Source organism: Pyrus communis, chromosome 10 (assembly GCF_963583255.1).
Source record: "Pyrus communis chromosome 10, drPyrComm1.1, whole genome shotgun sequence".
NCBI classification, from domain to species: Eukaryota; Viridiplantae; Streptophyta; class Magnoliopsida; order Rosales; family Rosaceae; genus Pyrus; species Pyrus communis.
In genome coordinates this window covers 26,509,269-26,525,942 of record NC_084812.1, presented here as the reverse complement: position 1 = coordinate 26,525,942, position 16,674 = coordinate 26,509,269, and the positions used below count along the sequence as shown (strand labels likewise).

General features: G+C 36.5%; 2 protein-coding genes across 2 annotated transcripts; both read right to left on the bottom strand.

The window, feature by feature from the left end:
* Positions 1-2,519: 2,519 nt before the first annotated feature.
* LOC137748193 (zinc finger A20 and AN1 domain-containing stress-associated protein 5-like) lies at positions 2,520-3,474 on the bottom strand. Its single transcript, XM_068488299.1, has one exon. The coding sequence runs from the start codon at positions 3,313-3,315 to the stop codon at positions 2,812-2,814; it is 504 nt and encodes a 167-aa protein (XP_068344400.1). The 5' UTR covers positions 3,316-3,474; the 3' UTR covers positions 2,520-2,811.
* Positions 3,475-12,129: 8,655 nt separating this feature from the next.
* Positions 12,130-15,267, bottom strand: LOC137747344 (zinc finger A20 and AN1 domain-containing stress-associated protein 8-like). Its single transcript, XM_068487439.1, has 3 exons — positions 15,219-15,267; positions 15,043-15,114; positions 12,130-12,915 (listed from the first exon to the last, which is right to left on the bottom strand). Exon 3 carries the CDS (start codon positions 12,899-12,901, stop codon positions 12,383-12,385), a length of 519 nt encoding a protein of 172 aa, XP_068343540.1. The 5' UTR covers positions 12,902-12,915; positions 15,043-15,114; positions 15,219-15,267; the 3' UTR covers positions 12,130-12,382.
* Between the last annotated feature and the right edge of the window lie 1,407 nt (positions 15,268-16,674).

Sequence of the window (16,674 nt, the reverse complement as noted above, 5' to 3'; positions counted from 1 at the left end):
TATTTAGTTTTGGCCCTTCAAAAAAAAAATAGTTTATTTAAAATTTTTTTTTAAAAAAAAGGTCCAAAAGTTGGTTCTATCATTTGTCTTCAAGAATACACCCGATTGCTGGCATCAACCCCTCCAACAAACAAACAAACAAACAAAAAAAATTAAAACAAAAAAAAAAAAAGGAGAGAAAATATCAAAGACTTTCTGCCACTTAGTACTATGGTCTAGTGAAGTGTTTTTTCACTTGTAAATGAAAGGATTTAGGTTTTATTTTCGCCAAAAACGAATTTGAGCACATTATTGTTAGTCTATTGTGAGGCTTAGTCCACTCCTCCATCTTTAGATTATATCGTTGGTAAAAAATAAAATAAAAAATAAAAAAATAAAAAACAGGATTCTTTCTAATAGACCACAATTTAAGGCTTTAGCTTACCCGACAAGAAATGAAATAAAATAAGCCCATATGACATGACACAAATACAAGTGTGTTAATTTTATCTTATTTTTGAAGGATTTGTGGGATTATTATCCAATTTAGGTCTTAATGTTGGATTAGTTCATGAGGAAAGTGCTTTCGTGAAGAACCAGCCAAGGGGGTGGTGAAATTGTAGCTACCGCTCTGAATATGACTTAAATCCTCAACACTTTGGTTTTCATTTTACATTTTCCCATCTTTATCCATATGCAAAGCAGCAAACTAGGAGAATGACTTATATGATACGAATACATGTATATTTTTATAATGATGTTGTGTCAATAAAAGAAAATAAATGTGTAAGGTTTTGTCCATGTGTCATTGTTTTTTTATTTTTTTATTTTTTTTTGTTTTTTTGACATGGGACGTCATACGTCGATATACCGATATCATACAAGTCATTCTCAAAAAAATAATAGTAATTATGCTAATTATGGTAGTGTCATCCCTTATGTACACGTGAGAGTTTGATATTTTTTTTCTTCTTCTCATAAACCATAATAGTTTAATAAAACAAAAAAAAAAATCATTGCTAAAATAAATAGACTTCTGGATCAAGCACGCGACCTCGTAATCCATACAAGCGTTGGATTTGGGCTCAATCTAGTCCTACAAATTTGACGTCTAAATTTTTAGTGAGATTAATTTTGTAGATGAGTTTGCAAAATGGTCGTTCGTACTTTAACTAGACTTGAGTTAATGAACCAGAATTCTCCCTCAATATATCATATGAGCGATTGTTTTAATCGTCGATATCCAAGGAGTTCAAGGCTTTTTATAGCTTTGGTTTATTTTCGTGTTGAGAAGTAATAAAAATGGATAATATTTGTGTTATTTTCACTAATCCCTTTTACCTTTTGACACTCACAATATAATGTTTGGACTAGCAACATGGTATGTAGAGATTAAGACCTCGCCTTATAACTTCATTAGAGTTAGAAATCATCCACGTGCCCATGAGGAGATAACAAAACAAAATGCCATAACATACCTCTTCAAGTTCTACACTACCATTTAGTTTAACGGTTTCACTTCACATTTCGATTTTTAACCATCAACCCAAACTCCCCTAAACGATGTAAGACTAAACACAACTCTTCGAGTCTTCGGCATCATGTCACATACATGCATACACACTTTCACATTAACATAAACACCAAACCAAAGCTCTTCACCCTGGCTTCTGTAGCTCTAATAATTAATTAAGACGTGCTTTTATGCTTTACTTTTTTAAATTTTATTGTTTTAAATTTCACATGTGTCAGTCAATGGTTGTATCAAGGTAAGCCTCAGCCATGTGTCTGACAGCTTTTCATGTCCCTCAAAGGTCACAAAACGCGGGGCCCCACACGTCCAAGCAGTCCCGGCACCCACTATGGCCCCCCGCACAATGCAAGTCATGTATATATACAGGAGTTGGATTCTTTTTTATTTTTTATTTTTCCCTTTTCTTTCTTTTCATTTTATTTTAACAGTGACAGTTAGATCACGTTAACATTTGATATTAATTTTTTTTAGAAAAAAAATTTAAGAGCAGAGGATGAAAAAAAGAAGAGCGGAGAATTGTAGTCCATATACACACACGCACTCATCGACGTCACCTATTCTATTCTAACAACCCACCAACACACAACCTCAGCCGTCGATCTCGTCACACCCTCGAGATCCCCACCACATCTCCTACCTTTTCATTGAAAACAGCGACCATTATCATACGCAAATGTTCCCCCTTCACCTCACTTCCAACGCTTTACAGCTTTTAAGGTCTGCTCCGTGCACACGTGTCCCCTTCCCATAGGCTCTCCTTCCAACTCTCCTATAACAATCGAATTTATCGCGATAAATAACTAATTGTAAAGCCCCCATCCCGTCTCCATACCTTGGGCCCGCTGTTTCCCAACCATCGCCAACTGTATTTCAAGTTGTAAATACGCGAAATGACGAAAAACACCCTGTCACTTCCTGGAATGTCCATTCAACTGCCGCTCAAGTTTGAACAAAAGAAAAAAAATATTAAAATACATTAAAACTACAAAAAAAAAAAAAAAAAAAGTTGAACACCAACGAACACGCCGAATATCTTAAATCATCACAATAATTTTATCATTTCCAATCCAAGAGAAATAAAAAATTAAAATAAGAACACGAAAAATTAAAATTTAAAAAAAAAAATTATCAGAGAGAATTTGATAAACGAAGCGATCTCTCCCCGTCTCTGAATTCCGTTTTGGTCTCCGAGAGAGAGACGCGCCTTGAGAACCGATCGAGCCACAAATTCCTCTTCAAATTTTCGCGTGACTTTTTGCGTTGCTTCATTTCTACAAAGTCAATCGATATATAAATTATCAAACGCGGACGATCTTTGCGGCCTTGACCACGGGGTTTTCTCTCGCGATGGCCTCGCGACCGGCAGCCTTGTAGTCGTAGCTGCACACGTGTCGATCGGAGTACCGGTGTTCAGAGCAGAAGAGCTCGCCGCACCGGCACCTGAATCCGGTCAACCCGACCTTTCTCCGACAACCGGAGCACCGATTAACCACGCGCCGATTCGGCGTTTCGTCCGATCTGGCGATCTCAGATGCCGTCGTCTTACGGCAGGTCTCGGCAGCAGCCTCGAAGCTGAAGGATGAGCTAGATCTCGGACTTTTCTCGGCTGAAAACTTCAGAATCGCCGCTGACGACGATGAAGTGGCGGCGGCGGCGGCCGATGCGGCGTTGAAGCACTTCTGGCACATGTTGTTGGTGGAGGGATTGCCGGTGACGCCGCAGTTGTTGACGCAGTGCGTTAGCGTTTCGGGGACCTTGAACTCCGTCTCTTCCTTCTCCGCTCTCTGTGCCATTTTTTTCATTCAAATTTTGAACAATCGAGAGATGGATCTCTCTCGCCTTCTCTTTTTTTTCTGTTTTTTTCAGAGATATAGATGGATGGAAAGGAAGAAAATTGGAGGTTGTTGTTTTCTAGAGAGAGAAAGAGGAAGAAAAAAGTTGTGGTTTTTAGACAGAGAGAGAGAGAGAGAGAGAGAGAGAGGAGAGGAGAGGAGAGGAGAGGAGAGGTTTGGGTGGGCGATTGAGGAGACAGAAATGTGGGAGGGGGATAATATGGGGGAGCGAAAGGTCGGTAATGGCGATAAATTATGGACCTCATCTAGACGCGTATAGACCATTTTTGCCTTTCAGTTTTACCGAAATGCCCTTCCTACTTTTCTTTAATGATCACCTTTTTGCTTAAAAAATTAAAGAGAAAGAAGGAATAATTGATTTTTTTTTCTTTTTTTTTTTGGTTCTTGGGCGTGGAATTGCCGCATTGGGTTGGTCGTTCCAGATTGGTTCTGACGTGGATAATCGTCATTAATGAGAAAAGGTAAATATCCTGACAAAGCTTATTTTAAGGTGCGGTGGGACCCCATTTTTTACCCACATGCAGCATATTATCAACATGCGGCCGTCCGATGGATTCTATTGGGTGCCCATGTTCTAATTTCTCTAGTTTTATGGTATTCTATTATTACGATTTAAAATAATAGTTATGAGATTGTTTACTCACAATCTATCTAGTAGCTCAATCGATTGAAGCTCAAAATATTATAGAAGAAGAAATTTGCTACGTTTTGTTTTATAGTTTTTTAATCTGCACTGGTAATCTTTCTTCGATTACATAAGTATTACGATCAAGTTTAGCGGTCCGGCTGCAAATTGAGTGATACAAATTTTATGTCAAATTTAACCATTGTAAAAATTTATTAAATCTCTATATGTAAGACTAAATTGTTACTTTTACAAAAATATAAATATTAGAAGAAAAAAAAAAGTTTAGAGCATCAAATTTTAAACATCAAAATAATAGTTGATAGCTTATGTGGCAATTTAACATTTTATACAATATTTTGCTCCACCCGATATGTTAAATAATAATGTCATTTAATAAACTTTTTTATCTTTTTGTGGAGTCCAATAATTAAGCCAACCAATCAAATATTTCAAAAACATAACAAGATTTATTATATATTATATTAATCTATTAAAAAATCATTTAATGAATTTGACAGCAAAAGGCTTTGCCTTCAAATGACTCATAAGAAATTGAAGGCTCGGTTGGAGAGTGTTTGCTGCCATTTTTTTACTATTTTATGCCTACGTGGCAATTTTGACATCTCCTTTGAAGATGTTCTTAGATTGATTATCGGCTCAATGTCATTCGGAACTTCTCCTCGTAATATCCTATTGAACCATTAATATGAATGGTTCAAGTAGTAACACTCCCACATGCAAAAAGCTTCTTGGGATTATGATGATATAAAACCGAAGGAATATTTTTTTTAACAAACAATATTATCTATACTAAGGGGAATAATAGTAAATTTAGCTTTACAATGTGCTATCAATAATATGATTCAAATTCATCTTGTGCGAGAATCGAACCTAAAATCTCTCACTTACAAGTGAAGATGAATACTACTAAACCGTAGTATTAAGTGACAACCGAATAAGGATTTTAAATTATGATGATTTGCTGTAAAAAGCTATTATAAATTGATTCTTAATTACGAAACCCACAAATATATACTTATTCTCATGATTTGCTATAAAAGCTATTATATACAAAGAATGCTTCAAAAGCAATATCTTGCTTCCTTTGAACTTTAAATTTTCCTACATTTGAACAAAAGCTGCCTTTCATCTCATGGTCATGGATGCCTCGCCAATTTAAGGTCACTCACATCTTTACCCTACAAAGCATTTCATCTTCCTTTTCTTTCTCTTCACTCTTTTAAAAGGCTTTTCCTCACAAAACCATCAAGAATATAAGCTTAAAATGAGAGGTACATGTTGTCAAGCTCTCCAGCACCTACTATGCTTACACCCTTGCAGCACTAAGCGAGGTTTCACGAGGCAATGAGCAAGTCTAGAGGCGAGTATATACAGCTTGCAGCTTCCGCAAGAAACGTTATGATTTTTCAAAGGATAAAAAATGTCGATTATATTATTATCCCACGAATAAAGCATCAATGTGACAAAAAATTCAAAATGAAATTTTAAAATCAAAAGTGGTTTTTCAATATGACTGCTTTATAATCACATTGCATATTATTGATTTGAAAATTAATACCAAATGATATATCTATTTCATCGTTTTTTAATAACACATAAACTAATAAAATATTATGTGATAGGTTGACCGTTAAACACGAAATTTCTCAAAAAATACAAATTATAAATTGTTTTTGTTGGTGTCAGAGGGATATTTTCTGTCATCCACTAAGAAGAAAGAAGCAAATAGTATATTGTTTTTGCTGGTGCATGTTGGTGCACGGGTAAAACTTAAAAGACAACCCAATTTAAATTATTTAAAAAATTAAAATGACGGATCCTAGCAGAATGCATGAGGAGGGGCAAAATGGGAAAAGGGGGAAATTATAGAAACCACCGGTGGGTAATTTCACGCGTCCAGCTGCTACGAGGCCAAGCCGCCCTATCTGACGCCTTTCGTTTTCTCAGAAAGAAAGAAGTCGGTCTCGGTCCTCGTACGGCGTACACGTGTGACGCACACGTGTCGGCGTCTCTCCTTGTAACCGTGTACCGGTATGAGTCCTAATTTGTACTCAACATTGCTTGTTGAATCTTTATTAGTTTCACTACTTAGTACTACATTCTAATGATATTTCTCTTTACTTGTAAGTGAGAGGTCTTAGATTCGGTTATCGTCAAAAACGAACTTGAATCACATTTTTGCTAACCTATTGTGAGCCTTAGCCTATCTATCTCTCCCTTAATGTAGATATATCGTTTGTTCAAAATAAATAAACTTTTTTTTTTATCGGTTTCACCAACTTTCCTATGTAACTATTTTGGCCCAAAATAATATTGTTGGGCCGAGTGTAGGTTTATGCTCGGCCCAAAGCCGTTTCAAAAATACTATGGGATGTATCTCGGGCCATTTAACAAGGATGATCGAGTCTTATCACAAGAAGGAGTAGTTCGGATAAGCGAAGGAGATGAGAAAGTCCTAAGGCAATTAAGATTCTCGACCAACGATGAATAAAGCCTCAAAAAGTGGTGAGTACAAGGTCCTAATGGGGGTAGGTTTGGTTGAAGCAGAGCTGGAGCAGAATAAGAAGTCCCAATCCAGATATGATTTTGATTCGATCTCAAGAAGTATTCGGTACTATAAATACAAGACACTATGCAACAATTGGAGGACCTCCAATTCAACACCCAATTGCCTTGCGCAAAACCTTTCAAACATCTTGAGATTTTTTTTATTTTCTTTTTCCTATGACACATCTTCAGTTTGGATAAACATCACTGTGAAGGCAGTCGGCGAACACCTTCAATTTGGATAAACAGCACTGTTGCCGTAGAATCAGCCAACCGAGGAGCACCTTCAGTTTGGATAAACAGCACTGCGTCGAGGCCGACTAGTTACCTATCCAAGTCTCGGTCAAGAAGGGTTTTCAAATCCTTATTGGCAGATGTCATCTGATTAGACTTTTCGGCGAAGTAAGGTGTTACGAGTTACGACATTCGGCGTATTGGACGCCGAGTGATTTTATGATTGGATACTCATAAGTGAGTTTCAGAATTCAGCATTCTGACGACCGAACCACATTCACCATCAAGACATACCTCACCTTTGAATACTTGTGTCCGTACAGTTTGGTGTTGATTCGACGTGCTTATACTCTTACGAATATAATCACTGTGACCGAATCTGGCGTCGACGATTTGTGAACTTCGCAGAACTAGCAGCCTTATCTTCAGGCTCAAGAATCCAAAGGCCGAGATTTGTTCCTTCCTCGGTCGCAGTCGCAAGATAAAGAAGTCACGCGCTCAATGCAACATCAACAAATTTTACTCCTCGGCCGAGCTCGGCCGACGAGTTGGCACTTAGCTTATTAGTTACTCGGCCTGCGCGCCACGTAGGCTTTGTAATTTTTAGGGTCAGCAGTAACATTAAGATTAGTCACAATCAATTAATCTACTCGCTTATAGTTTGCTTGACACGATTGAGTTGGAAATAATATTGATTTGATATAGGAGAATAAATTAATATACAAGTTTGTAGTTTATGTAAAGTTCACAATTCATGGTCTTCAACTCGAGTCAGTAACCTCCTCTTGAGTTCCGACTCTTTATAAAGCAAGATGTTAATACACAGTCTTTTTTTTTTTGTCAATCGATAGATTTTGTTAAATTAGATGTTAGATTAATCACCGATGAGGTTTGAACCCATACCATCATGCAAAGTCTCAACATTTTTCCACCAATATAGTAAAAGGTCACTTGTTAATACAAAATCCTTCTAGATTCATTAAAATAATGTATAGTTGTTAAAATCTTAGAGATGAGCCTGAGACCCTACAAAGCGATAAAGGTTAAGATGCTAGGCTCATAGGCTAGCCCCAGGGAATTCAGTTGACTGAGCGCTACATTAAAGATCATCATAAATGACCCCTAAAGACCTTGAATCGTTTATCGACAAAAGAGAGCATGGTGACCTAAATTATTTTTTAACCACTTAAGTTAGTTGGCAAACCTGACAATTTTCTAGCACTGAGCTCCAAGGATAAGTATGTCCAAACGTCAACTCTAAGTCACGTGTTGGCCATCGATAGGAAGATAAGTCTATGCAATAACATGAATATTGTCAGAATTAGCTCTTGACTTAATTGCATTCCAACCAGCCTTGTATGAGTGCTACTCAATGGGTGTCGACTTGGAAAGCCAAGCAAGTTGCACTAATGTTACTTCTTCTCCACATGTCTATTGGACATTGGAGAAGTAAACTACACCCCATGCTTATGTGTGCAACCTATTTACTAGTGAGGCAGTGAAAACTTTTGGGGCTCACTTAGTGCCTATATAAAGGAGACGAAATTCCTTATAAACGGTCAATCGACAAGAATAGAGTTGGATAATTTTGTAATGCTCTGTTTATAGGTTCAACGAACCTAGACACTAGGATTAACTTTTCAGTTCTTTGTAAATAACCAAGGTCAGCCACTTTATTACAATAATCAAGAACTTTCAACATACTCTTGTTACTTCTTATGAATTAGGATCCTCTTTGTGAGGATCCTGGGGATCCTCCAATCGTGTCTCTTTATCATGTATCATACGATCAGTTTTTGTCATGTATTATTAGTATTCAATTTTAAATAAACAAATTTACAATAATTTCTGACCACACGATGTATGATGAACGGATACGATTGAATGATCCCCGAGATCCTCACAAAGAGGATTCGGAGAGGATCGTCATTAACTTCTTATAATCGTTTTAACTTGGGTATTGGAGGCCCCTTGACCAACACCACACCAGTGTTAGTCTATATTTGTTTAGCTATTCTCTTTATGTGTGAATTTTCGTCAATTCAATGTGCAATGGAATTTGCTCCCACAATTATAACCATAGATTTTGTTGCGAAAATTAGATAACAAAAATTAAACTCATTAAGTCTCGAATTTTAGTGATAGCAAGTATACAAATCAGATGATTGTATAGTATATAAGCATGGATATAGTCCCACAAAGATCGAATTGATTCTAAAATCTTAATAACTAAACCGAAACAAATTATAGTGGAGAAACTTTAACAGAAAAGATAGAAGATTTGAATTAAGCCAAAAATGAAATATGACTTAAAATAAAATGCATGAAATAATAAAATTTAAAACATGAGAAAATAAAAACTAGGGCATCCAAATTCACCATAACCAATCCTATTTAATTCCTTTATTATGTTATGCTCAAGTAGTTCCCTAATATTGATGATCGATTTCCCTAAATTATTCAACGACCATGGCATCTGGTTGCATCAAAAGTATCCTTACATGTTAACCCTTTATGACATCTAGATGGATTTAAACAAGTAAGAACCCATTAAGCTCTATGGAAATTGTTGGAAAAGCACACAAACCCTAATTGCATAGCATCTACAAATAGGTGTTTATGGTATCAATTGTAGGAAGCTAAACCCAAGTTAAGTCTGGCATCTACTCTAACTTGCATCAAACCAACTTAACTTCAATCTAGATGGTGATCAAGCATCTAAACAAAAATCAAGCGCATTACGAATAACAAAAGATATTCAATAAAGAAGAAAAACTTGAATATAACAATGCCACAAGGAAATTAGGTATTCATGATCAGGCTACATCGTAGCCCTAGCAAAGAAAAGAAACTAAAAAAAAAAAAAATCTCCCCTCTTCTCTTCCTTGCCGCAACCCCTATGAAAAATGATGTTATTTGGTGGTAATGCATCACAAGGAGAAGAAATCTCCTTATAACACCCACGGCAAAGACAAGAAGTTAAAAAAACTAATTTAACCCCACTAAGATCCTAACTAATGCACTTTAAGTTCTTATTAAATGAAAAGAAATAAACGGAAATAATAAAAATAAATAATTATGTCTCTTCTTAAATCCATTAAATAGCACTCTCATGTTCATTTGATTTCCAAAACCGTTGCAGTCTCATCTTCTTGTTGTAATGCACATGCCTTGGTGCAGTTAAGTTGCCTCTTGCTCCACTAGAATTACTCTAGACATCCAAAAAGCTCATTTTTCACTTTTTTTTTCACGTAACTCCCGTATTGAATGCCTATAAATTTAAACAATATAAATTAGTGCATTTAACACATTCATATATACAAAATCCAAAGGAAATATATGATAATAATATATGAAAATATGCACCCATCAGATTTTATGCTCATTCTTCTTCAAAAAGTATCAAGCATTTGTATAAGTTATTCATGGATTTTTTTTATACACAAACTATTTGTTAGGATCTCGAGTACATAAGTTCTCAGAACCACTAAGTCTATTCTCAAGAGAACGAACTGTTTAGATTATTAAGGTCCCTGAGAATGAAATTCCTAATATTTCCCCAAGACATGGTGATGAAATGTCTTCGATTACGTATTTGGAATGTTGGGATATGAGACGATGCATACCATTTCATTCATTCTCCTTTGGTTTACAGTACAATGGAAATTTACGTTTGTATAGTTTTCCAGCAACGCTCTTGTATTAATTGCATTAAATTAGCCTAAATCCAAGGCATTAAGTGCTTTCTCAAGTGCGTAATGAGAATTTTCACCGATGAGATAAGACCATTAAAAGCATACCTACTTGCGTTTATCAACAATTTATAAAAAAAGTGGGTGAGTCCCATTAGTTTTGATACGACATATTTGCAAAATAAAAGCATAAAATAATCAAAGAAACGTTTATCTCAAATTCATTATTTCTTATCTGAATCCGAAGTATACATGACTTAAATTGATGATACCATGGCTAATTCACCCACATGGACTACGCTCTTTAATATTTGTATTTAATTTTTAAGCAAAGTGTCCACGTTATAAATATGGTCCTTAAGCCAATAAAAGGGCAGATTCATGGGGAAGTGCAAAAGTCGCTTTCAGGTCCACGGTTTAGAAATAGCGCAGCTGTTTCTATCGCAGCACTAATAGTAATGATTAACGAGTAAACTAATGCTAATTCTAGTTGATTGCACAACCGGTGGGCTGATCTCACCACCTCACTAGGTCCAATCGATGGTGACTTGTTATCAGAATGTCAAACACGGTGTGATCGACGGCTGTGATTGGGCGCCACGCGCTTCAAATGTGGCGGACGTACCTTGTTGGATACCAAGTGGCGGAGAAGGGGTTGGGTGGGCTTGTGGGTCCTTATGCCGTCCATCTTCCATCATATAATTTAGGACATGATCATCTCTGAATCCATACCATCTTCTTTCAGATCAAATAATCCAAATTGTTTACGTAAAATTGTACGGATGAGATCACTCTTTCTTTTCAACTTTCTTACTATTTCTTTCTCCTCAACATCATTGCTTTCTTCTCCGACGACGATCGACGAAACAGAACCGCAGAGAAAGAAACAAGAAGAAGAAAATGGGAGGAGTTAAAGGTCGGGAAATATGCAGTGGGAATTGGGGTGGAAGGAAGAGATTTAGGTCGTTACCTGTAGGTTTATGACATAAAAATCATATTAGATAAGATAAAATAATACGTATAATTATACCCTTTATTTTTTATATATAATAAAGCATTCTAAATAATAAACTTGATAAAATTGGAATACGCATGATGTTCTTTATAATACTGAATTTGAAAATTTCGGATCAAAATCTTCGAATTTTGTATAAGTACGTGTAATATTAATTAATAAATTCATGTTACATGAACAAAATAGTAATAGTATGTACCATATTACAACATCTTCATTTTAATACTAGTCGACTCAAACCTAAGCTACTTAGTCCAATAAAATTTTGAAAATTATATTGATGGTTTCAAACCATGAACTTAGCCTACTCCTACCCATCTCTACCGATCCTCACCACAGCTAACCCCAATGGCTTTGATCCACCAATTTTCCACAACATAAAATTCTGGAAGTGGTCCCAACTTAGAAGTTAAAATACTTCTACTCTGCAAAGGGTTTGTAGCTCAGTTTTCGCTAAAAACATTCACATTTCCACCTTGAGGTCCCGAGTTCGATTCCAATTCCCCCACCCCAAATAACACATGGGGAAAACCTTATAGTTATGAGCATTATCGTGAATTACTTGAGCATGCTACCTACCTTGGCACCTTCCTATATCTGACAAACTACATCCCAAACAAGCAAAATAAACAAGGTCCAAAACACCATCGGTACCAAAGCCTCGTGACGGCCTCACGGCCCTCACGAACGGCTGGGATTATTACACACAATCGTTCCTGACATTTGAAAATGCCCACAACAGCTTCCAACCATCTATCACACACAAGAGACCTAACATAACAAGATCAACTCAAACAGAAGCAGAAGCCACATGGGTAGAAATGAGAGCATGTGTGCAATACATGAAAAGATTAAACCCTCGTAATTCCAAGACTTTTATCAGATTTTATCCAGCTTTTCTGCCTTGACAACCGGGTTGGCTTTGGCTATTGCATCCTGAGCAGCAGTCCGGTAATCATAAGGGCAGTTGTGTTTATCAGAGTACCGATGAACTGCACAAAAGAGATCTCCACATCGGCAACTGAACCCAGTTAGACCAACACGTTTCCTGCAAGTGCCGCACCTGGTAGGAGTCTCTTTCACCTTCTCCTCCCTCTTAATGTTCAAAGATGGAGTAGAGGATGCCTGTGTTGAGATAAGCATCACATCTGCGGGGCCAGCTTGTACATCCACAGCAGCAGTAGCAACAGGCCCCTTCCCACTTTCAGAGGGAATGCCATTCACCGCACTATCAATGGATGCCGCAACGACTTTAGCTTGTTCTTGCTTCAACACCAAGTCCTTGTGGCACTTGGAACACAAATTCATGGTTGCTGGACTTCCAAAGAATCCACAGTTGTTGGCACAAAGCTTGGGAGCTTCAGGAGGAGCTTGGCATCCTGTCTCATTGTGCTCCATTTTCTTAGAATTTCCTGCATTGTAATTCACTTAAGTTCTCCAAAAATATACAATAACAAAGCTCAAGGTAGACATCTCCCCCTACCAGACATCTACAATATTACGCAGCCAAGCAATTACAACAGTATAAACAAGCAGACTCAACCATCAACTCATTAAGTTAAAATCAGCATAGTAGCTTGAATCTTAGCATAAGAAAGATGGAATGTTAAATCGCCAACAAAAAGGACCATATTAACAGAAAAATCGCCAACAAAAAGTAGTAGGGACTCCCCTTTATCCTCAGTATAATGAAGTATGCTTCATGTATGACAATAAGTTGGATAAAGTTGATATAAGTATTGAAGCTCTGATTACAATTCTAGTTCTGAAGCCTCAAGATGAAATCGTATATAATTGGGAGAACTAGACATACCTAATAAACACAAATGAGAAAGAAGAAAGCTCACGTTATACTTTTTATCTTTTTTTGTTAGGGGAAAATGTGCATAACACCGTTGGGTGTGACCGTATGAGTAGTATTCTTTGCCCAAGTGTTCAATCAGTTAAACTGAAAACATAACAATCCACGGATATGACAGCTTGTAAAACATGTATTTTATCCTCCATGATAGGAGAGCAAACCTTATTAAAGAAAGCAACACCAAGACAAAGAATCATATCTTAAACCATAGGGTTGCAAAGTGATACCATAAGAGGTCAACTGCCACTGCCACTTCCTCTTATTTTATTTTTCTAGGAATAAAAGCCAGGGCACAGAAGAAGTTTTTATCCCACCAATCTATTTCCCCCTTCACCTCATACACAGGGAGGGCGATTTATGAACAAAATGCCATTTGAGAGATATGAAGATAGAAAGAGACAGACAAAGACAGGCTAATGAAAGATAATAATTCTTGGAAGGCAGAGGTTTTAAGTAAAAGAAAATAAGCCCACTTCCTTATTCAGCAAAAAAAAAAATTTACAACCATTAAACAGGGTAACCCCCATAAAAAACCAAGGAATGGTCTTTTGCAGTCTTGCCATTTTGTCTGAGGAGTTCCGTTACTGTAAATCTGAGATTAATGTAAAACAAGCACTGTCTTACCTCCTTGTAAAGGTGACAGTCCGTATAACAACAATATGAACAGACTTCGGCTGCAATGATTTTGTAATAAAGAGTAAACACAGTAAAATAAACACCAACCACATATATTTAGCTCAAGATTGGGGAAGACAAAAGTCATTCGAGTCTACTGTCACAACCCAATGCACATCCAAAAGTGCTAGTTGAAGTTAACATTGGACTCCTAGGCCTTACTAAAGCAGCCACTGTCTGCAATAGGCATGCGGGATTTGAGGTATCAGAAGACAACAACTGACAGAACAGTTGCCCTGCCAGTCATAGAAACTTTAATATACCTGGTAAAGGAGTATTCAACACCGTATGAAAATACGAAGGGTCTTTCTATAAACTCGATGGAACTACTGATTTTCATAAAACCTCAAGACCACAATTGAAACAATACCCCTCTTCACAAGGTAAAACTACACAGCTAGATGATACCTAACCAATCTGAACCTAAATCATATAATAGTGTGTTCCACCGTTTTCGACCAAGACATCCCATGATTCCATGACTCTCTCTCTCTGTATATGTATATATACACATATATACATGTATATTGTTAAAGAAAATAAGGATAGTAGGAGGATGGTTCTGATCAATTCAAAGTCCTAGTGGTGGCACTAAGTTATGGCTTTTTTTTTTTTTTTTTTAAGTTTCATATTAATACATAAACATATTAATCATGCAATTAAATCTACTTCTTCAAGCTAATTCAAACCAATTGCTAATGACAAAACACACAAGTAATTAAACCAACTCATCAAGCTTCAAACTTTGAGAACTATTCATTTAAATCTGCACAAAAGAACCTTAATTCCTTATACTTAACATCCTCACACATGGGATTAAGGTCTATTCTCCCATCAGAATCCAAAACCCACCATCAAAATACCATTTTTTTCATTTGAAAACTTCACATCTTTCATCACATACATAAGCTGCTCAGCTTCTTCAGCCATCCTTAACATAATTCATCGAAAAAAGCAGAACCCAGAAGCAAATAGTGACTAAAAACAACAATCTACGACTCACCTGTTCGCAGAGGAACCAACCTCTTCAAAGTAGCTCCTGCAGTTCACACAGAGATGGTTCCTATCCGCTCCCCTTCAACAATCCAATAATCAAATAATCAAATAATCAAACAACCAAAATTTCGAAAAACAAACACACACATAGAGAGAGAGAGAGAGAGAGAGAGAGAGACGAACCCTAAAGCGAACAGGAGAGAGGGAGAGAGAGGTGTCAGACGAGGAGAAGCAGAAGCCATATGTTCCAGCTGCGACTTTATAGGCGATGAGAGAGCGTGGCGGAGGTGACCCAAAGCAATGATCAGGTGTTTCCGTGGTGTCGTGAGTCAACCTACGTTTCTAGTTTTGATTGGGGGAGGGGGAAAACAGTCGGAAAAAGGAATGTACTGGATTTGGGAGATCATAAGTATTCGACCATTTGGACTCTCGAAGACACGGAATATGCATAGACTCGGGTGCAGACGATCCTTCGCGTCAAGAAGTGGAAGTGAGTTGCGTGCCCGATATTGTTTTGTTTTTTATTTGGTTTTTTTTCCCCTCGATGTTACGTGCGCTGCCCAGTATTTTGTCAGTTTCTCATATAGCATCCCAATACAAGTAGGAATAATATAGAATTGTTAACGGGTTACCATTAAAATTTTGGAGTTGTTTAAATTTTTTATAAAGCAGCTTTTAAAAAAATTGGAGTTAAAATTATTTCGGTAAATAAAAGGAAAAAGTGTTTTATTTCAAAATCATGAGTGTGAAAGAGCAGAAAGAAGAAACAACTCTATTCATATTTGCTCTCCCATGCTTAAAAAAAAAAAAACCCATTTTTGACTAGAGGCATGTGAACACCATTAATTAACAAAACTTTCATATTGACAACCCTAGTTTCTCTTTTTTACTTTTTTTTTTATTATTTTTTTTTTATACTAAAAGCACTCTTAACCTAACAATTTGTCAATTTTTTTTTTCTTTTTCCATAGTCGTTTATTTTTACAGCATAACAGAATCAGTTTTATAAAAATGGAGCAATACCAAACTAGCCGTGGCTTGATTTCACTATAATATGAAGGTGAGATTGGTTGTGGTGATGTTGGTAACAACTTGGATATTAATAGTTACTCGTTAACAATGTAATGAGTTCATTTGCTGTCTCTAGCCATTATAATTGATAATCGGAACTTTGATTTTCAACTTCGACAAGCACTTCAATAAATTGCATATTTAGGCATACCACAAAAAGAATAGTAACTGTCATATTTTGGCCTTAATGAGAATCATGTCAAGAAAAGGTTAAATGACTTGTTTATATATGCTTTTAAAATGACTAAGCGCTTTTAGAAAAAAAATATTTTTGGATTCTAAAAGTACTTGAAGTGTTTTATGCAAGAAGCACTAGTTATGTGCTTCCACAATGCATTTTAAGTGTTTTTTCATGATTTCCTTGCATTTTTATTAAAGATTGGTGCTAAAAACATTTTTACTAAAAGTGCTTTCGATTATTTTAAAAAGCATATTCAAACGAGCACTAAATCGTTGGAAAGACACGAGGTGATAAATTTGGGTTTTCTTCAATCAGTTGCCATTGCAACTCTGATAATAGGGCAAGAGCTGGTTCAATTTTACTTATGGAGGTTGGAGGAGAGTCGAA

What these genes read in the sequence shown, in the direction of transcription:
- LOC137748193 (XM_068488299.1), bottom strand. Translation starts at nt 3,315, where the DNA reads ATGAAAAAAATGGCACAGAGAGCGGAGAAGGAAGAGACGGAGTTCAAG.
- LOC137747344 (XM_068487439.1), bottom strand. Translation starts at nt 12,901, where the DNA reads ATGGAGCACAATGAGACAGGATGCCAAGCTCCTCCTGAAGCTCCCAAG.